This window comes from Zophobas morio, unplaced genomic scaffold, assembly GCF_036711695.1.
Source record: "Zophobas morio isolate AGI-343-1 ecotype UQ-CSIRO unplaced genomic scaffold, CSIRO_AGI_Zmor_V1 ptg000140l, whole genome shotgun sequence".
Taxonomy (NCBI): Eukaryota; Metazoa; Arthropoda; class Insecta; order Coleoptera; family Tenebrionidae; genus Zophobas; species Zophobas morio.
This window is the reverse complement of record NW_026972244.1, coordinates 49,494-76,452: the sequence shown is the minus strand read 5'-3', so window position 1 is coordinate 76,452 and position 26,959 is coordinate 49,494. Positions and strand designations below refer to the sequence as shown.

Sequence of the window (26,959 nt, the reverse complement as noted above, 5' to 3'; positions counted from 1 at the left end):
AGTGCTTTCGTAAAAATTTCCAGAAGAAACAGGAGTACCTACCTATCTAGGACCTCAACCATCATGCCGCAAATTTAATAACTATATGCGAGATGTTGCCCTGATGAAAAACTTCTGTGCTTTAATTTCTATAACAACGTTGGAGTTTTCTTTAACCCATACCCCTGTATTAGTCACGCTGGAGGTTACCCCCCTACAACGTACATGAAATAAAGAAACTAACGAATTAGTCAAGTTTTAAAAAAGATGTGAAAGACAACCTTTCCCTTTCCTTCTCTTCCCCGTCGATTTCTAGCCTTACTTTTCATACTTAGAGTTCACTATCTTAAATCGTACAATCGAGAGACAGAACACAAAAACTTAGTTGTTTCACCTATTTATCGTAAAAACTGAAACGAATAATTATTAAAAAAAGGCCTATGAAGAAATAGTACGTATTAACTAAATTTTCGAAGGACAAACGTGTTCTAAATTATACGAATTAGAGGGCTAAAAGATATCTGCATGTTTCCTTGTCATTAAAGCATGGGAGGACAAGCATAAAGATTTAAAGCCTCTGAGAATTCATTATGAAAATGAAGGGGTCTAAAAACAGAAATAAGTTCTCCCTAAATTCCTATATCATTAACTTCTAAGGTCACAGCATATCTTCTCCCATAGACAAAGCTATTTCGTTTACAGAATAATTAAGCACTCATCCCTATTCCCCTATTTAAAATAATTATGGCCCTAACTTTACAACGTGCCCACTTTTCTTGAAACTGGTGAAGAACGACAGTTCGATGATTTGAGGACTCTTACCACGGAAAAAACCTTTGGTATAATAAGTGCCCTTACCACTAAACGAGCTCGCAGTTAAAATGGTATACCTAATTTGAGGCTTAGACATCTCCCATCCACTGCGTATACTTACAGCTCATTATAATGAAGAGAATATGACGCTTCCTTTAAGAACGCTTTGCAAACGCTGAAAATTTCCATTCTTATGTTGTTATAATTCCAAAGGTGACCACTCTTAGTGACTCGGGAAAAATTAGCGCCTTATAAGGCTGCTATCAAGCAACCCTTTTTTTAAGATCAGCTTATTTTTTCTATCGGTATTTAAATTAAGTATAATAGGTAATTTATAATATATTATTAGTTTAGCATATATTCAAAGGCCAAATTTAACTAAAATTGTAAAAAATTACTAAAAATATTAAGAGATTTTCGTCAATTTTTTACTCTCTTGAAAGAATTTTTCCCTCTAAGTTAGAAAGTGATAACTAATTATTTCATTTATCATATATCGTTTAATCTAGACCCGAGTAAGTCTTACGTTTAACAAAGTAGATAGTTAATTTTTAAGAAAGTTAACTACTGTAATTTATTGCACTTTTCCCCTTAATTTCTCGCCAGCAGAACAGCTAATATTTATTATGAAAAAGGCATTTATAACTGAGAAGCCTTAAGATAGCTGTAGTTTTGAACACATAAGAATCTTAATATAGGGACTATAGACTTTGGTAGTACTGTTTTAAAAGATAAAAGTGTATTTTAACACAAAATATAATAAATTTAAAATAACAAAAAGAAGTAACTTGCTAATTAAAAAAAAATTCAGACTAGAAAGGAACTTGTCACCATTATAAGAGGGATAGGAATATCTAGAGAAAAAAGAACAGGATTAAGGTAGGGGCATAGCTCGGAAGTATTATAACCCTAGTAACGTTTAATCTTCCAAGGAGCTATAAAGCGCCAAACTAACAAATTAAATTAATAAAAACTCAGAAACTTAATAATAATAATAAGGAAAACTAAGACTAAAAATAAAAGATATACCGAAAGTATAAAAAGAACAATTATTATTAAAACGAATTTTAAGAACAAATAAATAACAAATGAGAGTTGAAGCAGAAAAAGTAAAGCAAATAGTCAAGAGCAAAAGTAAGGCAGCGCTTTTTTAAAAAGAATATAACCAGACCCAAGGTGGGAGGCTTGCTATAAATCCATCTTGACAGTAAATTCCTCGTGCCTGCCAAATTACTTAGAGTATATATATTTTAAAACTAAGTTTAAAGAAATAGTAGTAAGAGCGAAGGATATAAAAAAAACTGGGAATCTAAGGGTGTCTTATAAAAAAGTACCGAAGACGGGCGTTGGTCGTCTAGTATATTTAAAATTATTCCTTGGAAAATATTGTCTTTGAAATGTTGGTTGCACGAGCAACCAATTAAGCCTTATTTTAAAAGATAACAACCATCTTTTAGAAAAGAACATCCAACTATGGAAAGACATACTTCTCGAATTATTAATTGGGCCTAGTTAATTCCGTGTACGCTCGACTATAATTTAATTTCCTGTTGAAAATTTATTACAAAGCTCTATATTAAAACTACTTCAAATTCCTCAAAAACTCAAAACCCACTTTAAAGGTTAAAAAGCGCCACTAGACTTAAATTTTCGGGGGAGCAGCAAGAATACTGACGAAAATAGCAATTTATATCCAAATATGAAATCTCTTACAATGCATCGTGTATAGAGTTTAAAGGTTTTAATTTAGATTAAGTTTGTGTTATCTTAATAATAATGTATATTACATTTTTTTTTTTACAAGGAAAGTTATAGGGCGTTCGAAATTTTTAACTGTTTATTTAAAGGTTAACTCCTTTTTCTTTTCTTGTGCAGTGTATAAGGTAGGAAACATGATCGCCAGAAAGAAAAATATTGAGGAAAATATTATGCTTAGCGTTAAAAACGGCGAGTATTTGAGAGTAGGATGAAAGGTGCTATACTGATGAGCAAAAACCGAGACGTAACCCAAATCAATGTATGAGAGAGAGTCCCTTAATAAAAGATAAGTTGCCAGGGACAAGGAAAATAACGGAACTCTATAATAGATATATATTTAAGTGCAGATAGTAACACTAATAGATAAGAACATTACCCAAATACAATTAGAAACCAGGAGACAAATGGTTTTACCCATGGTATAGTGAAAATGAACAACAAAGTAATAATTGCCAGACCGAAGGTAATTGCACATAGTACGCGCCCTAATTTTAACAATTACATTAATTGTAAACAAAAACACTTAATTATCGCGCTCTTGTAGGTTTACTTCTTTACATATAATACCAACATTATAGTTCCTGCATGGGGCTTCATCAGAGCCTATCAAAGACGTTCGTCAGATATAATTTTAAAAAGAAAAATGTAACTGTAAACCTTGAAAGATTGTATGCTTATAACCCTCAGCATCAAAGGAAAAAGTGCAGTCCCTATCAACTTTTGAGCATATAGTCTCCGAAGTTATTTTTAGTTTAATGCAAGCACTATATAATCCTAGTTCATGACTCTAATACAAACAAAAATATCCAAGTTGTTTTAAAATAACGTAAAGCGTTATAAATATTGCTATTATTATTTGTTGGTAACTCATTATGCCAAAAAAAAGTTACAAAAGGATGAATTATTTGTTAGATTGTAGCACTACAATATTAATTGTTTTATACTGTATATAACGTATCCAAAGTTGCGAGGTTGGTGGCTGCTAATAGAAATCCTTGAAGGATGGCCACTACTACTGTTACAATAATTACTAACAAATAGAAAAAAATACTGAAAAAACGCATATTTAAAAGTTAATTATTATCTGCTTCTAAAGATGTGTATTAATATTATAAATACCTTAATTACTCTTAACCTTAAAATTAGCAATAAAGAATATATTACACAAAAAGTAATTAAAATTAATTGTTCACTTCAACTTTTGGAAATTAGTGTTGCTACGATCCACTTGTAATACACTCTGTAACTTGGAGCGTTTTTAGGTAAGGTGCTCAGCCACTTATTGAGGAAATTAGATGGTTTTACTAATTAGTATATAAAAAAATTACATTAATCTGCTTATGGAGAATAAATCTGAAGCCCCGGGCCTAGTGACCAAGGTCGTTTCTCCTAGTAGTGAAAAATTTTTTGCGCTTTTGAATTACACTTGGCCAAATTGAGGAGAGCCAGGGGCTATATCCCGTCGCTCATTCGCAGTTCTACCACCAAATACATCAGCGAGAATTCTGAACAGATTTACTATGCCAGTGCTAAGAAAAAACTTAGTTAACTTTTTTGGTAGTCGCGGAAAAAGGGGCTATTATACGTCAGTCTACAGAACAAAGGTATGAAGCTAATAAGGTCTTCAGAGCAAAATTATTAATATATATTGACAGCTAGTATATTTTGCGGTATAGGCAACCAATGTCTTTAAAAAATTCATTCAAAAAAGCAAGACAGCTATTTATATTACAAGTTTTAGGTCTTTAAACGGTAGTGAATTATGCCATAAAGTGTTTACTTTAATATATAGTTATAAAAGTACTGGTATTTATTTTTGCACAGAAGACTAATAATTTTTTAACCAATAGGTTATTTGTAAATTTATACTATCTTAAGCGTGTAAAATTAAAACTTTTTACTAAAAGGCTGATTTCTTCAATTTATTAAGCAGATAATAGATTGCTTGACAAATCTTAGGGTGTTTATTTTAACTAGTGCCTTGAAAGCGCTATCAAATGATTAGTTAAAAGAAAAGTAAAAATTATCTAACACCGAAAAAATTTTTCAAGCGGTGGCGATTTAAGAGAGATATACAAACTTAAAAAAATCGTGTGCTTTTAACATATATATGTTAATCCACCACCAGGATTGAAAGTTGTCGTCGTAGCTCAACGGTTAAGAGTTTGTGTTATATTGCTTTTGATAAGCCTAGACTTGGTAAACTAGCCTTAACTTTTTTATTGTTACAAATATAGTTCTATAAATTTAGGTAATTTTAAATCAATGCTTTTATACAGGTTCAATAGTAATATCAGTCGACATTACTATAATAATAATAATTGTACACTGAGCGGTTCTCGAGGCCTTTTTCTTATTTTTTAATAGTAACGACTACCACGCATAACGCCACCGAGTGCATTTAGCTGTCTCTCTAAAAGTATCTTCATAGCCAAAAATTTCCTTAAGTGCTAAACTTGGGAAAGATAAAGCTATTCTTTCTGCCTTGTGATCTACAGCTTCTAAATACCAGCTTTTTAGGTGAAAATCAATAAAATCACAACAAATAACAATATTATGAGATGAATGTGCAAAAGGTGGATCTCACGTTCTGGTCTTTGGAAAGTAAACAGTACGCTACGAATCCACCTTATCGCTATTACTTTTAAAAAAATTGTAACTGCTAAAAAGGGGCATTAACATTTTTAAAAAGGTGTGAAAACAAAAGACCAGAAAAATGAAATACGGGGAGCAGAGGGCCTTTGTTTGTGTGCAGCCCCACCGGCATTTGTTGGTATATGGAAACCGTTCAGCAGAAAACTTGCTTCTTTCTTGTTTCTAATAGGTTGGATTATTTAATTAAATTATCGTTTTATTTATAGAAATTGCCTTTTCAATTATATTAAATTAACTTTGCCTCCCCTTTTAAAAAAGTAAAATATGATTTACTTGTAAAACTGGGCCATATGTTCTTCTGCTATTAGCAGGAAGTTGCTCGTTATAAAATACTTATAAATTAAGAGTTTTTCTTTTCGTGGCAACAATTCGTTAAAACTACGACAACACCTCGTGGTGTTAAGCCGTTCTTATTTAGACTTATTAAAGAATGCTCCCTCTCAAGATGACACGGAATAAAAAAAAGCAAATACATCAGTTCCTTTTATTATTATTGAACTTTTTTAACTTTTTTGCTTTACGTGTCCCGCCAACTGATTTTCTTTTTCCCTCTTGCTCTTTTAATTCCTATGAGACGTGGTGCTAATAAACGCAAAACCGAGCGGAACAAGTTATGAGCGACCAAGTGTGCAAAGCGCTGAGCTTCAATAACGCGCTCGGCCAGCAGCATTACCTCCGCGTCTTCACTAGGAAAAAGCTCCATCTAGCCGACCTACCGGTAAGCAGCGCTTTATATTAATCAAAATAAAAAAACTTTTCTATTGATCAGCAGTTCGATCCTCTGGAAACACTCAACATCGTACTGACTGACAAAGGTTACTGCCCGTCCAGCTCTGGCTCAGTGAGCAAACGAGGTTAGAGAACCAAAATCTTAGTTGGCTCAATCAAAATTACTTTCCCGCACGTGCTGTCCTTCCCACACGGTGAATGTAGTCCTTCGAGTGCAGCGGAACGTCATAATTAATGACCAAATCAACATCCGGAATATCCAAACCCCTTAAATAAGATGGTACCTTCTTCTAAAACAGAACAATAAAGGTGTAAAAAGAACCTGCTGGCGACGTCAGTGGCAATCAGCACTGAAGATCCAGAACTTTTAAATTTATTTAAGGCTCCTGTAAATTTTATGTACAAGTGTAATAAAAAATAACATAAACAGTGCGAGTATATACCCAAACGTTTCGGTTGACTTAAATTCCCGTGAAGAGGGATAGCAGGAAGGCCGAGATTGTTTAGCATAAGCGCTAGCCTAGCAGGTAACCACAATTATGTATAAAGCCTTTAGAGTCAAAAGCTAGAGGGGAAAACCGCTGAGCAGTTGCACATGTAGACACGAACACCATCTCCGGGGTAAGAAAAAAAAAGGTAGATAAAACTATCATAATAAAGTAATAAGGTTAAAGCATACAATCGAATTCCCCGAACTTTCGTTAATAAGCCACGTGAGGTAAACATCTTTTCGCTTGGCTGGCATGAACATGTAATTCTGTATAAGTTTAGCCACTGTTTGGTACCTGTTTGGTATTAATTAAAGAATCTCTCTATAGAGAAATTAACATTCAAAAAAAATAAAAGAAGCTTTTACTTCGTGGAAACTTGTATCTTTACAGGATTCTTCAAAGACGCTTTCTGCAACTTGGCTACCTTGTAGTAGACTGAACAGTACTACAGGGAATATGGATAAACCACTTTAGTTTACTTTTTCCGTCATAGTAGCAGAATATAAAAAGGTTCTTCTTTCTTTGGGAATGACAGAAATAATTTTGTTCAGATCCTCACCGAAATCCAACGTGAGCATGCGATCAGCTTCGTCCAGCACCTTGTCTCTGTATGGATGAGGACAGAAGAAAGAGTAGAAAAGTAATCAATAACCAAAAATTTCAGCTTTTTTAAGGTAAATCCTTTTGTGTTTTCGAGATGATCGACGAGTCTGCCGGGAGTTGCCACCACGACGTGCGGCCCTTTCGCAAGAGTAATGGCTTGCTCGACCATGTTAACCCCGCCAACAATGACTGCAGTCTTCACTCCTTTTTTTTTTTTTAAAAAAAAGTAAAATATAGTCGACTTTCCTAATAATATTGTAATCTACCAATCGAGGATCCCAAAGCATTGAATTGCTCAGCAATTTGAAAAGCAAGCTCCCTGTGTGATTAAATATTCTATCAAATACAAAGAAAAACAATTTTTTTAACCTAGTAGGCGTAAGAACCAAGCAAAAACACACTTGTGGCTTTTCAAGTAAGAAATGTAAAACAGGTAAAGCAAATGAGCCGGTTTTTCCAGAACCTGTCTCGGCGAGACCAATAATATCTTTTCCTAAAGCAGTGTACGTAAAAATTATATAAAAATGATTTCTTCAACGGTCAAGCTGATAAAGATAACCTTGTAACGCTACAGGAATAGCTTGAGCCTGTATACTAAAGGGTTTGTGCCAGTTTAACAGTTCACAAGTCTCACATAATTGGGGCGCCAAGCCTACGAAATATATTATTATGTTTATAACAAATATATGTTTTTGATAAAAAAGACACCTAGTGATAGGAAAGAAAGCTCGTTTGCCTCTTCCCCTCGTTTACAGGGGGTCATATACCAAAATACTGTAGCTTAACGGCGGGAACTAGAAACACTCACTAAACAAAGCTTGACGACGGCTACAGCATGTGACTAGCCAAGCAGAGTCCATGCTTTTGTCAGGTAGTGGGAGCGAAATAGTACAATCTCGAGAGCGGTGCTTACATTAAGGTTAGAGAGCCTAGACGATTTTGGTGTGTATTTAAGACACTTCAAAAGTAAGACGAGCAAACTCCACTGACAAACTTGCCAAGTTTGGATCCAGGGTTATATTCGTCCTAAGCTTACGGAAGAGTTAAAACTAACCTGCTTAATCGCTAGTTAAATGAGAAAACTTAGGCGTACTTTTATATTGGGATTGATAAAATAAGTGCTGTAAAAGGCATGGTTTCTTATGTTACATATGCACAATTAAAAATATCAAAGAGTTAAAGTTATATAACTAAGATGAAGAGGAACGAAGCAGGCCTAATGTTTTAAAAAAAAAAGAAGCAAAATAAACGCCAGCCAAATTAAAATAAGAAAGAATTTTTTTACTTTTTTCCTAGCTTTAAATAAAAGCAAAGTCAAAATCTAATAATACGTAGTGTAATATTTTGCAAATGCTAATACTAACAATCTTTTTCGAGGTAGCCTGTTTTGGCGCCACTAATAGCATCCATAACGGTAAACTAAATTATATTTATAATCTAAACGTACATAGTATCCTATTAACACGCCGTTTAAAAATTTATAGCAGTTTTATGACTTTATTAAATTTAATTTTAATTTGTGGGCTAACCAGAGGGCTAAGCGCGTAGAAAATTGTTTACAAAAAACATAGAAAACTATTTTATTTACATAAATATAGTGTAATTGCTTTCAATTATTAAATAAATGCTCGCATAAACTCCTAAAAGAGGAAATATTATCTAAAATAAATTGGGTAGCACCACAAAGAAAAAAATCTGTATAAAAGTATTGTCTCGTTGCTTCCAAGGTCTGTTATACATATACTTAAATAATCCGGTTACTTAAAAGAATAATTAAATCTATAAACAATTCACCTGTACAAAGTAAAGAATGGCTCCATAGAGCATTTGATAAAAAATTATTAAGCCTACGATACCGATAATTTTCGTTAATGTCAAAGTACTGTGGTGAAAAGTCATTCCTGTTAACGGATATATTTAAAGGTTTCGAGGCGTAGAGGGTAGGAAAAAAAATCTAAGTGTTTACTTAAAGCAAAGTAAAAGGTCGGTATAATAGTAGTCAATCCGTTCCCTATATCAATACACCAACCAAAGGAGCGTGAGTCAGAGTATAAGAAATCTAACAAAGAGTACGTCGACCTACATAGAGGAACTAATTGATAATGTTAAGATAAAAACTGAAGTCATACATACCATATCTTGCACCAATATCGAGCGGGAAAAAATTGACACAAAGAAGGTGTGTTGTTTAAAAAAAAGGGGAAAAAACCTCTTTTAGGTACTTTTTTCCTTAAGATTTGGAAGTCAGAGTTAATCTCTGAAATGAAGAAAGATAGGGCAATTTCCCATAAACAAAATATAATGTTAACAACGCTAAAAAGAGACGGCGAAAACTGAAAAAAGTTAAAACAGTTGTTTTGAAGAAAATGTAGTGGTATTAAAATAGCCAAAACGTTGTAATTACGCAGAACAAAGCTTGAAAACCAGATATCCTTAACTTAGACACTTGTTCTAGCATACAAAAAGGCATTTTCTGCCAACTTTGGCCAGCATAGAAAACTTTTAAAGAACTTCACCCTACGAAATTATCCAGTTATCTTTCCGTATTGCCGCAAAAAACACTCCAAGTCCACCACCAACCTATGAATTTTTTTTGTCAAAATGCACGTGGAAGTTTTCATTTTTAGCGATACTCGCAAAAGTCATAATATGCCTTTATATACTATAAGTAGATAAAATATGTATAACACTGTATTTGATAAAAATACTAATAGTTTAAAGCTATTTAATTACAGTTTTTTTTTCCATCAACCCCATATGTAGAACAACGGGTTGGAAGTAATATATGTATTTACTAACAGCTTGAATTTCATATCTCAAAAACTACTCTCTATTAGTTTAATGATGGTAATATGAAAAGTAAGGACGGCTCCTATCTCTAACCTATTTATGTTTTTAATCTTTTATAATTCGTTGGCCTTTTTTTTAACCATGCAGATGAAAAGTATACCAAATACGCTATCTCGACACCAAAAATGAGTGTGCACTACTATTGATAACATTAGTCGTAACTTGTTGGAAGTAACTTTACTTGTATGATGAAGACAAAGTGTTGCAAAATTTTAGTACGTATTGTATTGTTTATTATAAGCTTTAACTTACACGTAAAAATAAAATTGCAGGAGTTTATAAAACTAAAAGAACAGGCCAGTCCTACGAACTAAAAACAAAGCAACACCAGCCCGTTAAAAAAAACAACTCGAGGTATCCTTTTTAACTTTATATTTGTATTTATAATTTTGCAGCTCAAACAAACCAACAAAATTATTTGCACAATGTTACTTTTTATTAAAAAGTTAATGGAAAGCACAGTACCCCATTAAAATGCGTGGTAACGGAAGTAGTGGTGATAAAAGCAGTAGCAATCACTACAATAATAATTCCAAATATTACTAGTAATAATGGCAAGGGAAGTTATAAAATACCTCCTAATACTAAAAGAAATAAAAGTGAACATTATTTCCTTATCTGTTGCAGAAGATGTAGCTCTAGGAATTAGCGGTTGACCGTCCTCAGATGTAAATTTTGGAATGTTGTTAAGGTTACTTAGCCTTTAAGCGCTAGAATACTTTACCTTTCACCGCCCTCCGATAATGAAATTAAAGTTGTAATTCGCGGTATAAAAAGTTGAATTTCAGGACGCCATCATAGCGAAGTGATCAGAATGCGAATTTTTTATTAAAAACAAACCCCTTTGCCTCTTGTACCTATAAAGCTCCCTAACTCAGAATCGGAAGGAATTTACGCCACAAGAAATACAGCGGTTTATCTCCGTTACTGTGAGGCCTTTAAAGAAAACGTGAAGAACTGGTCCGTGCTTTCGGTACCAGTTACACGGACACTGATCAATTTTGCGCTTCATTGTTCAGATGTGTAAAATCTGGCGAGTCTCAGTCTCATGACCGCCAATTACCGTGGCTGTATTTTATCCTATGAATGCACCTCTTAGGAAGCGAAATTTTAAAGACAGTTCTACTAAAGTAGTGGAGGAGCCAATTATACCCTGGCGCTCTTACGCTCATGGACTCTTCGAAAATTTAATATTATGCCTACTTTTAACGATAATACGCAAATACTTATTGTTAATCAGGTTATGTCTTCACTATCAAAAGCCATTAGCACTCAAGCCGCTGAAGCCATACATGATCTTTTTAGTATCCTTTAAAAAAAACAATAGGTTAGTTATCTTTAACTGCGAATGGAGTTCGAGAAAAAAAATGAAATAAGCTAGTTAATAATGCAACTAAACATCCCAAGAATGGAAATATTTTTTATATCCAATTATATTGTATACAGGAGTACCCAAAAAATGGCGGAAGAGAAGGGGGGGTGCATCAATACTCATTAGCAGGCACATTCCCCACTCATTAATTGAAGTTAAAACTGAGGCCCTTGAAACTATTGGTATATAGCTATCCCTGCAGGACAAGGGCCGAATTTAAATTGTCTCAGCTTATAAACCGTCAGTTTTGGCTCTACATCAGATAGATCTGGACATTGTAATTGGGTCAGAACTGACATTGGGATAGTAAACGAGATAAGTCAAATGACTTGATTCTTCATGGCTGGACCGCACATAATGTAACGGTCGTTTTAGGGCCAAAGGAATCTGTTCCCTTCTTATCTTTTGGCACAAGAGGTCTCCTAGCGCAATGTGATACTTAAAGATATATCTCTTTCCATGCTTCACCCTCCTTTCTGCCCCAAATTTCTTCTGGCCACAACCCTATTTTGCACCAAGGAGAGAAGATAGAAGACCCCCACATAGTCGAATCGTTTGCTTAAAAAATACCAGATGTAACCTCTTTAAAAAATGCATAGATGATAACCTAACGACTTTTACATATCCTATTTCAAAGAACCGAATAAATTCGACGATTTTACAACTTAAGGAAGCAATACTTACCTCGTTGTTAGCTTACACAGCCGAGAAACGCTTTTCAGCTTTTAATATGTCCAAATACTTTAAATTAGTAAGAAGAAAATTGTTTGAGGAAAAAATACATGCTCAATTAATACCCTCCCGATAGGGTAGCCCCAATACATTAAAATAGTTTCTTACATGTTTTTATAATAATATATAAAACTTCAAAATAAGATCTTTAAATACACCTGGTAATTCCCTCTGGACAATGGCGAGAAACCTGAAGTTGTCATAGTGTTATAGAGCCAAAATACCGCCTTAAAAAACGTATGGAAAGACCCTTTTTGTAGCGGATAAAAGAACCGCTTACTAGCTCACTCGCTCTTATTAAATTTGACCCCGTCGCTTTAATGAGCTCTACTTGGGACACGTATTACGATGTGTAGAAAGCTCCCTCTCTAATAATGAAAGCTCCACTGCTATATTTTGCCCACATCAGAGAAAGAAATATTGAAAACCATTGCGTCGTCAATATTAAGAATCGTTTTCATCACAAATTTACTTAAAAACACCTTAGAACAAAGTCTCTTAGGTACATTACAATCATTAACTCTCTTTTTAACAAGTTCCGCTGGAGAATTGCAGGTGTTGTTTTCATTCCAAAATATGGCAGAAAATGCCAGTTAGTTGAAATATCGCCCTATCAGTCTTTTTTCATGTCTGGGGAAAGTGGCAGAATCGGTTATCCTCAAAAGATTACATAAATCGTTTCTGAAAAAGAAATAATTAACGATGATTAATTCGACTTCAAATAGAAACAATTTATAAGTCAGTAGTTTTTGAGGTTTTCTGAGCACGTAATTAAAGCGTTTTATGATAAAAAGTCAACAGTAGCCGTTTTACTTGATGTTGAAAAAGCGTTTAAAATGTATGGTATTACGGGTTGCTGTACCAGATGGTCAATTAGATATTTCTATTTCATTAAAAAGCTTATGCACGCGCTTCTTTATAATCGGAGGTTTATAGCCAAAATAGGCGAGGTGAAGTCAATTCATTAAAACAAGCTAACGGGACTCCGCAAGGGTTTTTATTGCCACCATTACTGTTCGTAATATATGTATTCCAATATATGTATATTCAAACTAGACACAGTTTCTATCGCTTAAATATGCTGGCGACATCCCCGTTTATTGCAGTTCCGTCACAACCTTTAGCAACCCGATGGATTTAAAATTATTTTATCATCCTTGCTTGGTTAAAAAAATAGAAAATGATATAAACCTGTTTAGAATTTAATCACCTTACAGCAAGGATATAAAATTTGAATAATTAAGGGTAACTATTTATTGTTTATTAGGTACCCTTTTTAAATCAAGTGCTTTGATATGTATATACATAGTAAAACACATGGTAGCCCATCCATTATTTTCTTCCGCTCTTTCTTCTTTTCTTTCTTTTTCGGTTTTTACCAGGTCTTTAGTGATTTAGTTATATGTTGCTTTAGAAGACCAGCGATATTATAAAGGTAAGAGGGTTAGAACAAAGACTAAACGACTAGAAAGCGTTTTAGTTGAAGTTAATAAATAACTTAATAGTCCATAGGCAACTAAGTAAATACTCATTAACTAGCTTTACTAAATATTTTAAATGGATTATAGAAATTAAATTTTAAGCAAAACCCATCAGATAGCAGTGCCTTACTTATCTCTAGGAGACAAAGAGCCCTAAACATTCGATAACTTACTTTATTTTGCTAAATTGTTCCTTGGAAGATTCATGATAACAAAGTTTAATTGGACGTCATAAAGAAATCCCGAATATTGCTAAGGTAAATTTGTAGTACCTCCTCTGACGGTCAAGTAGACTTTCACTACGTAACAAACTTTTTCTCTACACTGCGTGAATACGACCGGTACTGCTGTATGCCTCCAGCTTAGTCTTCCCCTTCGGCGGAACCTTAAAAGAGTACAAATATTCCAAAATAGCTGCTTGCGAATGATGGCTAGTGCACCTTATTTTTGAGCAAAAGTCAACTAGTAGAGGTTGTCAACAGGAGCCTATAGATGCCCTTATAATAGTACGCGTACTACAATCTCTTCGTGCATATAGCTAACGCACCAATAAATTCCTGATTGAAGCGCTTAAGTACGACCCCAGGTGCTATACTAACTACAAGTGATCGAAACATGTACTAGTCAAAAGCTTGTAAAAATATCTAGAAGCCCAGCCAGTATAACTGAACGACCAGATAAGTAAACTGCCTTACTGTCCATAGGATCTCACAGCGACTTTCTTTTTCCTCTCATGATGGTTAAGAAAAACCGTCCACCCTTTAATACGAAGGGAAGATAGGTCAAGGAGTTAGGGGTTTTGTGACCTCTCCTATAGAAATGTCAATTTTTTAAATAGAAAAATGACTATTAAATAATCCTACTGGGGAAGCAAGGAAGTACCCACGCCGTTAAAAGCCAGTGGCTGTATTGTTAAAAAAAGGTAGAGTTACAGTGTGATTATCTTTAAAGAAGGACAGGGTGTCCATTTTTTAAGAGTTATCCACTTTATAAAAGACCGTAAAAGGTAACTATAACTATTAGTGTTAGACGACCAAGTCTCGCTGGCATCTGCCATAAGTTTCCTTTATATAGATTGTACAATTCCTATTTTGCAAATAAAAAGCCCCACTAAAAGTCCCACTAAAAGTAATTATTTAGAAAAAAAAAAATTATCAGAAACTCTGAAGCAATCATCTTAGACATTATACGAATCAAACTTAAGTGTAATATGTTCTTACAGAATTACAAGCAGGTCCCCTTTTTGAAATGACATGTACATCTTGAACCTGCTAATTTATTTTCTTCTTATCTTCTTACGCTATTCATTTAATCCTTTCAGTCCTTTTATTAGTGGTAACATAATCAGCAAATTTTTTTTCCACAGAAAAAAAGTAATCTACATACCGCTACTGAAACACAAAAAATTTCCAAGGGGTAAACAGGTAAAAGTGGTTAGTAGGAAAATTAGTCGTGCAGCTCCACCTAACGTTATCGAAGTTGACTATTATTAGCTTGTGTAAAGTGTAAAACTAGAGTATACAATGGATTCGTAGGCATGTGCATTGCCTTTCATTGCAGTTTTCGTCTACACTTGCGCTCAGTCGTCATCTCGCATGGTTTTTAATAACTGCAAGCTGAGTGAATGAAAAGATAGTAAATCTCTATAACAAAAAGCTCGTTGCTTAGAAAGGTTAAGCATTAAATAGATATATATTTATAATTGACATTTTTGAAAAAACACAAATTAAAGACGATTAAACATGATGGGAAAGTAGTGAGAGAAGCATAATTAAGCAAAAAATTGGCCAAAAATTTAGTTTAATCACACTTCACAAATATTTAGGTCTGAGAAGTTGGAAATGTCAATATAGAATGTCGACTATAGAAGTGTAAATACTAATAGGGGCGACAAAACCAACGTGTTGATCTAAAGTGATGTTTTTAAATTCGTTTTCGACTGAATTAGAATATTAATCATATAGCGCAGTATTCCCTTAGTAGTAGCTGTTTAGAATTCCATCTTTAAGATAAAATTAGATAACCATTCCAGTCGTTCGCTTACAAGATTGGACCCCTAATCCTTAAATCTACACCTTTAGCCTCATAGGCAAAAGCATTGTTTATGCTCGATTGCCCTCTAGCTATCGGCCGGTTCCCAGCTATAGTTTCCTAGATTAAGCCCCACCCCTATCCACCCGAACTAGATTTTTAAAAAACAACTTCCACGCTTTATTAGATATAATAGCAATGGGTCTTCAGACAAGCTAAGAAAACCAAGGAAAGCGAGAGGGACTAAAACTCCTCTAAACTTAAATTTTTGGCTCCCCGGTAAGTCAAGCGCGAACCACTTACTCTAAGCCGTATGTATGCATATGCAAAAGGGCGCCAATAACTACCGTGAAAGACTAATAATGACTGCTCTAAAGGCTGAGTAGCAAAGGCTTATTTTCCGGGCTCCACCGGTCGACCTGAGGTAGCATAAAACCGGTAATAACTATCACCAGAAGAGGCGACCATGCAAGCCAAAAAAAAAAAGTGACAGTTAAAGCAATTAATTCAGAAGACTGTCGTGAAACCAACTTATCACCGAGTTAAACCCTCAATGTGAGCTGGATTTGAGCTTCATCACCATTAACAAAAAAAGTGGTTCATTATAGTAGGTAAAATAAAATCAGTTAATAGGAGAAATAAGAAAAAAGGTCACGAGGAGAGTAAGCCCCGTTTGGTTCCCTTGATAAACATTATTTACTCAAGGTGGTTGCATAACTTTGCTACGACGAAAAACGCAACTAAGAACGAGACAACTGGACCTATCCCTACTTTCACCCCAAGGGGTCATGGGTCAAGGTCTCGCCAAACTAGTTGCGCTCTACCCTTCAGAGCAGGCCATCTCTGGCGGTCGTCCGGGGACTTTCCCCCAAGAGAAAAGACAAAAAGGCATAGCTTCTTTCTAAACTCTCGGAAAGCAACCCTTCACCTGTGACCAAGGAGCAAAATCTAAGACAAGGGGGAACCCTCCAAAGAGGAAGTGTAGTTTAACTGACAAATAAAGGCCCCAGGGCCAAAAGATAGAAAGCGAAAGAAAAAAAAGGAGAGAGAGGAAGAGAGCTCAGAGAGAGGCGGAGGGAGGGGCGCGTTCTACTAGACTCGTATATATACATTATTAATTTGTAAAATTTTTTCGGGAACTTGCAAAACTATTTTGGACCTGTTAACAATTAATTGCTCTGAAAATAGTTAACTGGCCACTTAAAAAACACGAGATTTTTCTTATTCTGTAGTTCCTCTGTTTAGGCTTTTTTTTCACCTTTTGCTCTTGTGCAACCTTTGTAACGGAATAAAAAGATTTCTTTATTTAATTTTAAAAATACTAGCGTTATTGGTCTCATGTTTGCTTATTATTTTTTACTCAACCTTAATTGGTGGGTAAAATTAATTAGTTTTGATAGTACAATCTATAATTGGTGAGTACCACTTTTTCCTACTTGTATACTTCACCCTAATAGAAAGGTTACAGATATTTACTTTTTTTAAGGATTATATCACAATATATGTTCATACTGTTATTTTATGAAGGGATATATTTTTGACTTTGTTTTTAGCAAGTTAGCGCAGGTTTGGGGATATATAGAGCTGAGGCATTTTTATAACAATTGAGGTATAGTTAATGTTCTTCCTAATATAAGGTAAGCGTTTGATACTTAAATAAAGTAAGTTTGGATTCATTATTTTTTTTAAAGTGGGGCCCATATCATAGTTTTAACCCCTTTTATAGTATTTTATTTTTGAACCTAGTTTTTTAGTGGATCCGAATCTTTTTTTCTTGAAATATTTGTTTAAATTTCTATTAACTTTTCTTATTTTTGAATATTTCATATTTTTTTCGCTTAGACTTTTGTTGTTGTATGTATTGCGTTTTACAGCAGTAGACTTTACTATTTTAAGCATACTTTTAGTGAAACACTGCATAATTTTATTATATTGCTGTCTTTTAAATTTTTAGCTTTTTTTCTTGACCTTTACTCTTTATTTTTTTCTATCTTGGTTTTTATGTTAATTTTTTTTAAAAGTGATCTCTTCAGTTATTAATGTAAGAATAAATTTAGTTGTGTGTGTTTTTTTTTTAATCCAAGGTTTTCTTGGACTATATATCCAAGCAAAAATTGCTTTCTTTTATAAACATAAGCTGTCCCCCTCCCTTCCCCCTTTTTTTACCCCTTTGTATGCTTTTGCTTTCCTTTTAAGCCGGCAGTAAGTGCAAGTATAAGTATACTTCTTGTATTGAGCTTAATATGCGTTTATACTTAAGTGATATATAAGAACTTTTAGTTTTGTGTTTGTTGGGATGCGTGCCCACTGCCACCTCTTCCTCTGAGTCCTTTATTACTGACAAAATAATGACTGGTTAGGCTTCTGACTTTTACTTAAATAAAAACAGTATTTAGTGGTAATATCTAGATAGCCCGGAAACTATATATATAGCAGTCTTCGAAACACCCCTAAAAACTTTTTGATAATCTTTTTAAAAAGCTTTAAAGATTTTTTTAAGTTTGTGAACAAATTATTACAAGCTAGTGATAGAGTTCTCAAGTTTTTAAAAATTCTATTACTGCCGTATTGTAACATACAAACTTATCAATTCTTTTTCATTTCATTGTATATATTCCATCTATACTTTACATTTGTGTCTATACCTTATCTTAAGTGATATTTGAGGAACTTTGAAAAGGAACAAAGAGCCAATTTTTTTTTTTTACTTGAAATTACTTTAAATTGTACTTTATTTGTTAAGCTTAGTTAAAGCAGGGCTATTAAACATAGACATAATAAGTATGTTATACAAAGAAAAATAATTAAGTTTATTTTAAGAAATAACCTTAAATAAAATTTTTATAAAACATATAAATAGTTAGTTGCAACAAAAGGTAGTCGTTATCTATACGAGAATATTAGAGCAATCTCGTTTACGAGTAAAAAAAAACTTGGTTCTCAGTAATGAGACGAGGTAAAGCTATCTTTAACGTTATAGTCTGTAAACCTTTCTTGGAGAAAGAGGGTGAGAGAGTTATATTTGTTTAAGCTGAACAATTGTTTTAAAAAGGCTTCATTCGGGAAAAAATAGTGTACACGACAAAAGTGAAAAAATAAGTAACAAAAAAATGGTAACTGCTACTTTTCAGACAAGCGTTAATGGGTTGAACACGGCGGTAGGCAGAGAAGGCGAGCTAAGCGGTAAGAACTTCAAAAAAATAATAAAAAAATGTGTCACTTGTCATTTCATTGCGCCTTAAGCGAATTTTTTTTATGTCTGCTAAAAACAACGCCGTCTTCAAGTAGTTTAATTCTGCACAAAAGTTATTTGACTATAGACTTTTACAAAGTGATTTAAACTATTTTATGAAAGTTATTAAAGGAATATCTTAGGAAACCATTTAAACTAACTCAAGTTAGCTAAAGCTATATAAAGGAATAAAGCTACGAGTTATTGGGAAGCCGCTTCCTTTTTAAATAAAAAACAAAGTCTTTTAGGAAAAAAGAGTATAGCCATGTTTAAAAAACAGTAAACTTAAAACCATTGTAGCCTTTTTGACCACACACTCGATACAAACTTTTTTAACACTGCGGGCGTATTGCTTCAATTGTATTACCCCCTTTAAAAGTGCTTAGAAAACCAGGGTTAAGTCCCCCATTATTTTTTATTTCAATTACAAAGCTTTTTGGTACCCTAAGTTGCTTTAAATAATGTTAGAATCTGCTATAGGAAATGACAAGCACGAAATAACCTACAAAATTTACAACTTTTTTGCGTAACGGATAGTTACGACTGAAAGACTTGGAACTGTTTGACAACCATGGCTCTGCTCACTGTTTGCTGCTGAATTGATGGGGGTGTTAGTGAGACAGAGATACTAGCGATCGAAACTTTAAGTGATTCTCTGTGCTGTTAAGGCGGACATCTACTTTTTAGTGTGGTGGAAAGTAACGTAGCACAAAGGTTGAAGTGCTTAAAAACAAAAAAAAAGGTCAAAACTTGACAAAAATACGAAGACCCTTTATTATTAAGAATAAACAGATTCAGTTTTTGTTCTCGACAGACTTCATCTTAAAAACCGAGCATAAATTTTGCGCTATTGCTTAGTTTCTCTAAGGGTCCTACGGTCAGCATTGAATTAGCTAGTCATGATGAATTCTCAATTTTAAAGGCTTTTAAGTTATTTGTTTATTAATAAATGATAGTTCCTGGTCCCTGATCTATCAAAAAACTTATACTCGAGCTCTCAACCAGGGGTGGTCGCAGACATGTTACAAAATAGCTTTTAGTGGTAAAGATATCACTACTTGGCGTTTACATAAAAGCTGGCGCCAACACGCGTCACGGGGGCGGCGTAACAAATACCCCGTCCCACGGCGCTTTAAGGTTTACTCACCAGTAGGCGCTTGGTATGCCTGGCTAGTCTGTCGGAAGGGGCAATGACATTATATCAAAATTTGGTTAAAAATTGTATAAAAAGACATTAAATTAAGGATACTTTTACTGACCAACTTCGGTCTGTATTTGTACCTTTACAAAAGGTCGGAATATATGCTTCCGTATATGTATAGTAAATTTAATTGAACCAGATAAAGTTTTTCTTTGTTTAGTTCATACACAATTAATAAGGTAGGGTCAATTTATGTGTTGAAATATTAATTTCTTTTTACTGTATTTTTGTTGTTTGTTTCTCCGGTTTTCTGATTGGAATAAACACGGATCATTTTTCCTGTGAAAATTTTGAAGGTCAGTGTTTTGTGTTTTCTTTGTTTGCTGTTTGTATTTTTTGTGTTCATGTATATGTTTTATGATTGTGTACTTTATACTTAATGTATTATACAAAGTTTTTTGTAACTATGTTTATTTTTTGGTTTTTCTATTAGTGTTTTGTGTTTTCGTGCATCCCATATAGTGTTTTAAATTGTGTCTTAGATGTTGTGTATACTGTGTTCTTGTGTTACATTATACGTTGGAAGACGACACCTCGAGGGTTCAGCTGTAGGCCCAGGTGAAGAGCTCCATCACGCACAGCAAACTGTTTGTCGCGCTTGAAGTGCCGACGCTGTTGCAGTGGGGCCGTAGGTCCAAGCAGCAGACGCGTATTGTCATTATTGGTTGGGTGTAAGACATATACGTGCCGTTTTTTTTTCGCAGAAAAAGCTTTTACTCTTGCCGCATAGTAAAGGGAAAAGCGCCTTAATTGCTACCTTGAGCTTCGCCACCAGGTGGCCACGTGCGGCTGCTAGGAAAGTTTGTTGTCAATGAGGACTCCCAAGTATTTCGCTTGAGAATACCACTGAATCTTCACGCCATCAAAGGTTAAGAGTGCCAACGAGGGGACGCGTTGTTTAGTTATTAAAAGCGCTTTGCTCTTCATCGCAGTTATAGCAACTTTCCAATTACGGCTCCAGTCAGCAAGGGCATTAAGATAGCGCTGTAGGTGCTTGCATAGCAAGACGGAAGGCTTCGACTACGGTAAATGGCCGTATAACAGGCGTAGAATTTGGATTTAATGGCAAGGGAACGTCGCTTATTGAAATTGCAGATAAAAGGGGCGAAAGAAGGGATTCCTGGGGGACCCATGCTGACAGAGATCGCAGCAGTGACTGCGTACCTCCCACGCGCACGCTGAAGACGCGGCCATAGAGATATAACTTCAGCACGATGTAAAGGCCATAAGGAACGGATAACGAGCGCAGTTTGTGCAGTAGACCTTAATGCCAAAATTGATTAAGTGCTTTTTCAACGTCAAGGACAGCGCCTGTTGCCTTCTTAAAGTTAAAAAAAAAACCGCATTTGTGGTCCATTCAGTTAAGCGAAGGAGCTCCCGGGGTCGTTGAGTGCCCTTGCTGAAATCCAAGTTGACACTCCGGCGAGGCGTCTCCAGCGTCAACGACCTCTTTTAGACAGCACAGTAAAACGGCCTCACCCACTTTGCCGATCGCTGACAGGAGACTGAGGGGTCGGTACTGGCTAGTTGCTGATTCGAGTTTAAGTGTCTTTGGCAACACCACCACGGTCGCCGTCTTCCATCAGATCGGAAGGGCGCCAGGGAACATCGTAGATTTTACTAGGAGGTACAGACATCGCATCCCTGTTAATGGCAATTTCTATAGCAACTTATCAGTGATGCCAAGGGGCCAGGCGCTTTTCATTTGGGTAGCGCTTCGACAATCTCTTGAACCTCGTTAACATTAACCCTTAACGGGTAAAACTCTGAGACTTAAAAAATAGATTTGTTTTACGTTTACAGGTAACTAAAAATTTACCACTTTTTTAAGTTTTGTTGGTTGCTGCCTAATTCGTTAGAACATGGTACTCAAACTTACTAGAGATGGTTTCAGAGACAGAACCTATCGTTTGGGGTCAATTTCCATAGAACTACTCTTGAAAATGGAACCTAGGCGACATGTGGTAAACTTAGCAACCAGTAACCTATAAGGGGTTAACTAGCTAGTGGTTCGTGGACATCGGGAAGGGGTAAGCTCAGCTGAGGGTGCACATCATTGGCAGTTAAGTGGGCATCTGGCACGTTTTGGGTAGCAAGGAAATCAGCGAAAAATGTAGCTTTGTCTTCATCACTCTCCGGCACTATAATACCTTCACGGCGAGGCGGTAGTGGTGCAAGTCCCCGATATTTGATCTTTTTAACGAATTTTCAAAAGGAGGAAGGAGCGGCTGGTGTTGCCTGATTAGAATATATGGGTGCAGCTTGGTCTCCCACTTAATGTTAAAGTGGACCATTAACTTCTTGTGCACCTGCGCAGTCGATTAAGCGCAAGTTTGTCTTCGGCGCTTTGCGACAACATGGCCACTCGGATAAAACGTTGACGTTTGGCAGATAAATGCCTTTAGTTCGTCAGGTGGGGTGGTACGTTATTTCACTTATCGTGGAAGTAGTGCGAGCCATGTTCAGTGCGTTTTCGAATAAGGCGACTGCATTGTCCAGCAGGGCAGATGTATACGGTAGTGACGAACACGGCGGGAGAGTGGTTTATAAAAACTCAGCATGTTTGTCCCGGTTGGTAAAAGGACTGGTGATAGTCTTCGCTCGTCGCCTAACTCGAGAATAATTCGAAGGTGACCGGAGGACAGCTGGGGGAGCGCTTCAATTGCGGTTGTGAGAGGTATATCTTTTATTATGGCAATGTCCAGTACGTCTATGGTACCTCTCGTCGCCAAGTGTTTTTGGTTGTTGGGGCTAATCTGCACAGCCCGTGCTCATCAGCATAGACCTCATGGATGTGGTCATCCGAATTATCGGCTTGGCTGTTCCATAAAGGGTGCTTGCAATTGAGTTCTCCGCAATAACAGCAGAGGAGTCACTCGCAAAAATGGCCTCCAAAGGTACTAGCCTGTCATTCCTTAAAATAATTTTTTTTACTTATCATGAGTAAAAAAATTTAAAACAAATAGGCCACTCCCTTTTATTAGAAATGTAGCGAGTTTAAATACGCAATTTGCCGGGTCAATGCTCTATCGACTGTTGCGCGCGGCGGCAACACAATTACGGCCTGCCAATTAAAGTTGCTACCCCCCGTTTCCCCAGTTATTACAATTTTTCATACATTTATAAAGCTCCTGTCCTACTATAATCCTCAAATGCTGAAAAAAACTTCTTTATTACTAATTCTCATAAAATACGGTGAAGTCTACGTTTTACTTATTCGTTTTTTAAACGCATATAAAATATTGGTTCCATTTAGTATTTGGTTTAAGACTGGAAACCTTTAATCTATATATATCTCCATACTCAACTAAAGTTAATGGCGTTGTATTTTCTTTGGAGATAATTGTAAGTTCAAAGGTAAATAATGCTATTTTTATTTTTAAATGTCAACATTTTAAAGGACTGCTTACAATTGACTGTTTTTTTGACTTCGATCTTTAGTAGAATGCCAATCTCCTAGCTCTTGTTGATAATGAAATCTTGCCTATAGTCAGAGACGAAGAGTCGAATCGCTACCAGGTGAATTTTTATATTCGCGACAAATATAACTTATTTCAAATATAATTATAAAATAGGTTAGTTGGGTAAGAGCCCTCCCACAAGCCAAAGCAGGTGAAATTAAAATAAATTTTTTTGAGGCCTCTCTTTATAAAAGCTTAAACGAGGTTAGCATAAGCTCGTTTAGAATTTAGACCTTTTTACTTATATAACGTAGTATGTTCATGGGAGAGGATATTTACCAGAACTTCTTGCGCAGTATTCCTTTAAGTACAGAGGTGCGTCAACCCTTGAGCCTGCTATTCCACCTTCAACAGTGGCAATATTAATTTCCTCTTTTTCATTTTTTGTTGCCCGAAACATACGGAGAAATGCTATACTTCGAGTTACTAAATAATAAAAAAATGCTTTCTTAAGAATTAATTTGCTCCCTTTTCCTTTTTTATATCTATTTTAATTTGTAAGCCTTTTGAAGCGTCTTAAAAAATTTCATTATCTCTTATATTGCACTAAAAGTTAATCTACTTTTCTTTACATAAATATCATTCCTTTTTAAAAGTTCAGGTAACCAGTATTAGGAAGTTCCTGTCAGTAACTTGCCCTGTGATATCTTGAAAACTATAAGCTAGACCCTTAAATTTTTTTCAGGAGAGGTTTTTTTTTTACTATATTCCCTGATCTTAAGGTAAGACTAATGGGTTCATAAATATTAATGGGGATTGAATGAGCTTTTTAGTAAGAGAAGCGCCTATTTAACTAACCTGAAGTCGTATGTTAACTCAGTAAACAATCTTTTTAATATATTATAGAATACGTTTTATAAAACACAAGTTATTCGATATTATAAAGAAAGACTGGTTAACGAAGAGAACGAGTAAAATCCATGCCTATAAAGTAGCTTTTTTTTAAATAATAAGTTATATCAGACAGTTATATGTTAAAGTAGGAAGAAAATTTCAACCTAACCCCTAACTCTATCAGTTGATAACTTAAGTACCTTCTAAGTTAGTTTATAAGCTGTACACTCATCGAACGAATATTAAGAGGTGACACTTAATTTATTAACCAATATTGCAGGATTTCCCATTACAATTTTGAGGGCCTAAAATAAACGTATGGTAAAGAGGCTTTAATACAGCGAATAACCTGAGAAATTTGTTCATAATTCTCTTTATGTGCTTATAAAAAATTAAAAATTTTTTTTTCTAAGTTCATATTTTCATATTTTAAGTTATCTTCTAATTCTTTAGGGGATATTAAACTAATTATTTCGTAGCACCATAAGAGACTATAATAAAATAATTTTAAAATTAATTCAGAATTCTGAGGATGAGAAAAGGAGGGTGAGCAAACACTTTTAAGTGGTTTTTTATACTTCACAAATTCTACATTTCCGTTGTTATTTAGTAATTAATAGGATTGTTGGGGGGTCTATCAGATCAAGAAACACTAAGTTTCAGCTCTCGATCAGGTTGGTAATGAATTAAAAAAATCGAAGTAAACTTCTAATCGAACTTTAATTTCTCACGTGGTAACAGTACCAAGGCCCGTCGTCCCCTCTTGCCTACATAATGTTCTTTGTACGGCGTTAGCCAGAAGTCTTCGAATTATACCTCGTTTCGCATTAACCAAGGCGCGCTAGTCAGTAGTTTGTTCTTCCCTCTTAAAGCGAGGGCGGTATTTTCGAGAGACCCCTCAAATTTGGTCAGTACTTAGAGGTTCATGTAAACGTTTGAGATTTTTCTTTTCGTCGACCGTCTCGAGCAACATGGCACGCGGTCCGATGACTGTTAAAATAATTTCAATTGGTTAGTAGATGAATATATTTAAAATCGGCGATATCTAAAGCGTCTTAGATATCAATCTTCTCAATGTAACGTTGTGTACTGTGATCTAGAAAGCGCAGTTTGCGATCTATCATGCAGTTGATGTGTTCCCGCTTTAAACAGCTGAAGGGCTGTTTGCTAAAAGGCATCAAGGTTTGAGGTCTTGACAGGCTTGTTGGAAGGATTGTAAGCTGGAACCCCAGACACAGGTCATTATCCGGCCGAGCATAGGGAAACCCCGTTAGTACAGTTTTTGAATTTCGTTTGATGCTTCGCTTGGCCAGAATAGTTGGGTCGGTCTTAGTGATGTGTGAAACAGTTGCAAAAAATTAAACGAAACGCTAGGAAACAGCTGAGCCAAGCTAATAACCCAAAAGCAATTTTTCAATTTGATTTAACTCCTGCAGCATACTTCAGAGCGGTGAATCCCTATCTTAAGCATTCTTGAGAATTTATAGTTAATATTGCAAACAGTTGAGGTAAAAGTGGTTGCTGCCGTTGTTGGGCTCGATGAGGGTTTGTTTCACGCCCAGCTGGCGTGGATGGAGATCGCCAGAGTTACAGTAGAAAAGTAAATCATTTTAGAGGTGGTGATTCCGCTATTAAATCAGGCCTTGCAATACTCCCCGGGTAAAGTTTTTACCCTCGGTAGTTTGCTGTGTGTCTCGCCATAATTCAGATTTAACAGACAGATCTAAAGATAAAGTACACAGTGCTATAGGATGGCACCCCCCACGCTTTACGTGGAGGGAATTAGCAGTTTAAAACCTGGTGGTGATGGCACTGTCCTACATGGTTTTTCTTTGCATACCTTAATTCGAGCATACAAGAAAGAGACGGCCAATTTTAAAAACTTCTGATGGTTGCTTCTGTTTATATGTAATAACATTATTGGCTGTGGACCCTTTATGCGCTTTCCGATATGTGCGTCTTCTAGGGGCCTCGTGCTACACGCAGAGAATTATACATTGCAAAATGAGAGGCGTCCCCGGCGGTAGAGACCTGGGAGAGCGCAATAGCTTCCAGCTATAAAAAATTTAAATAGCTTTCTTGTAGTATGCTAGTAAAACGCTAAGTTCTTCCTTAAGACAGCTTTGTGAAGCTGCGGTATTTGTTTACCGTTTGCTATGATAGTTCAATTCCTCGACGCCTGTTTCTAGATCTGGGAAGCTTTGCGCATTTAGCTTGCATAATTGTTATGAAGCGGAGTCAATTTTGTTGTTCACAACAGACACACGAGTAGGTTGTTGCAGAGGATCGTTTGAAAGTGCTATTCGGCCTTTCTGAGAAAGTTTATATAATTTTTAAAAGCCTTTTTGGGGTCACGAGGCTGAGGTATAGTTTTTGGTTTAGGTTATATTGAATTTAATATTATGGCAAGTAAATTTTTCTTTGGTAGGAGTGACATATTTCAATATAATTGTTATTATATTTATTATTAAAATCATTTTTGAAACTATAATTACTAGTTTTGCTTTGCTTTGATCTTAATTTGTTACTTTCGTCTCTGTGGGTTCCCATTCCATTTAAGTTTTTAACGTTAAAACAGTATGTACATAAGACTTTTCGGACAGAGTTATAAATTATAATATTTCGCTTTAAATCAATCAGTTAGTCAATAATAACACATGATATTTTACCACTTGAAGGTACAACGTCATTTTGTGTTTCAATTTATTTTGACCAAAATTAATTATTTATAGACAAA

At 35.2% G+C, this 26,959-nt stretch overlaps 2 protein-coding genes and 1 long non-coding RNA gene across 4 annotated transcripts; 1 reads left to right on the top strand and 2 right to left on the bottom strand.

Annotated features, from left to right (window-relative positions):
* Positions 1-5,959: 5,959 nt before the first annotated feature.
* On the bottom strand, positions 5,960-7,828 carry LOC135145283 (probable ATP-dependent RNA helicase DDX47). Of its 2 annotated transcripts, none has more exons than XR_010283390.1 (12): positions 7,737-7,828; positions 7,588-7,680; positions 7,398-7,521; positions 7,295-7,347; positions 7,078-7,232; positions 6,905-7,024; positions 6,791-6,849; positions 6,614-6,719; positions 6,514-6,548; positions 6,378-6,454; positions 6,100-6,320; positions 5,960-6,038 (listed from the first exon to the last, which is right to left on the bottom strand). XR_010283390.1 is itself a non-coding variant. In XM_064077400.1 (12 exons), the coding sequence occupies exons 1-12, from the start codon at positions 7,789-7,791 to the stop codon at positions 6,096-6,098; spliced, it is 1,047 nt and encodes a 348-aa protein (XP_063933470.1). In that variant the 5' UTR covers positions 7,792-7,828. The 2 variants fall into 2 exon arrangements, 1 of the variants encoding a protein (XP_063933470.1); XM_064077400.1 differs by lacking the exon at positions 5,960-6,038 and having other exon boundaries at positions 6,096-6,201; positions 6,257-6,320.
* A 6,861-nt stretch (positions 7,829-14,689) lies between these two features.
* Positions 14,690-16,530, bottom strand: LOC135145302 (uncharacterized). Its single transcript, XR_010283398.1, has 4 exons — positions 15,842-16,530; positions 14,986-15,079; positions 14,850-14,927; positions 14,690-14,786 (listed from the first exon to the last, which is right to left on the bottom strand). It is a non-coding gene; the product is annotated as an uncharacterized LOC135145302 (long non-coding RNA).
* A 6,281-nt stretch (positions 16,531-22,811) lies between these two features.
* On the top strand, positions 22,812-25,925 carry LOC135145296 (uncharacterized). The gene is made up of 10 exons (XM_064077417.1): positions 22,812-22,824; positions 23,027-23,122; positions 23,184-23,284; positions 23,372-23,446; positions 23,503-23,592; positions 23,643-23,810; positions 24,235-24,299; positions 25,018-25,129; positions 25,710-25,814; positions 25,863-25,925. Exons 1-10 carry the CDS (start codon positions 22,812-22,814, stop codon positions 25,923-25,925), a joined length of 888 nt encoding a protein of 295 aa, XP_063933487.1.
* The last annotated feature ends 1,034 nt before the right edge of the window (positions 25,926-26,959 follow it).

Excerpts from the sequence above, each read along its gene's own strand:
- LOC135145296 (XM_064077417.1), top strand. Across the intron at positions 23,285-23,371 it reads AGATAATTGTAAGTTCAAAG|AATGCCAATCTCCTAGCTCT; the intron begins GTAAATAATGCT and ends GATCTTTAGTAG. Across the intron at positions 25,815-25,862 it reads TGGAGATCGCCAGAGTTACA|GCCTTGCAATACTCCCCGGG; the intron begins GTAGAAAAGTAA and ends CTATTAAATCAG.
- LOC135145283 (XM_064077400.1), bottom strand. The coding sequence starts at position 7,791 with ATGACCCCCTGTAAACGAGGGGAAGAGGCAAACGAGCTTTCTTTCCTA. Across the intron at positions 7,025-7,077 it reads TAAAAAAGCTGAAATTTTTG|GTGCTGGACGAAGCTGATCG; the intron begins GTTATTGATTAC and ends TACAGAGACAAG. Across the intron at positions 6,720-6,790 it reads AAGATACAAGTTTCCACGAA|GTACCAAACAGTGGCTAAAC; the intron begins GTAAAAGCTTCT and ends AATACCAAACAG.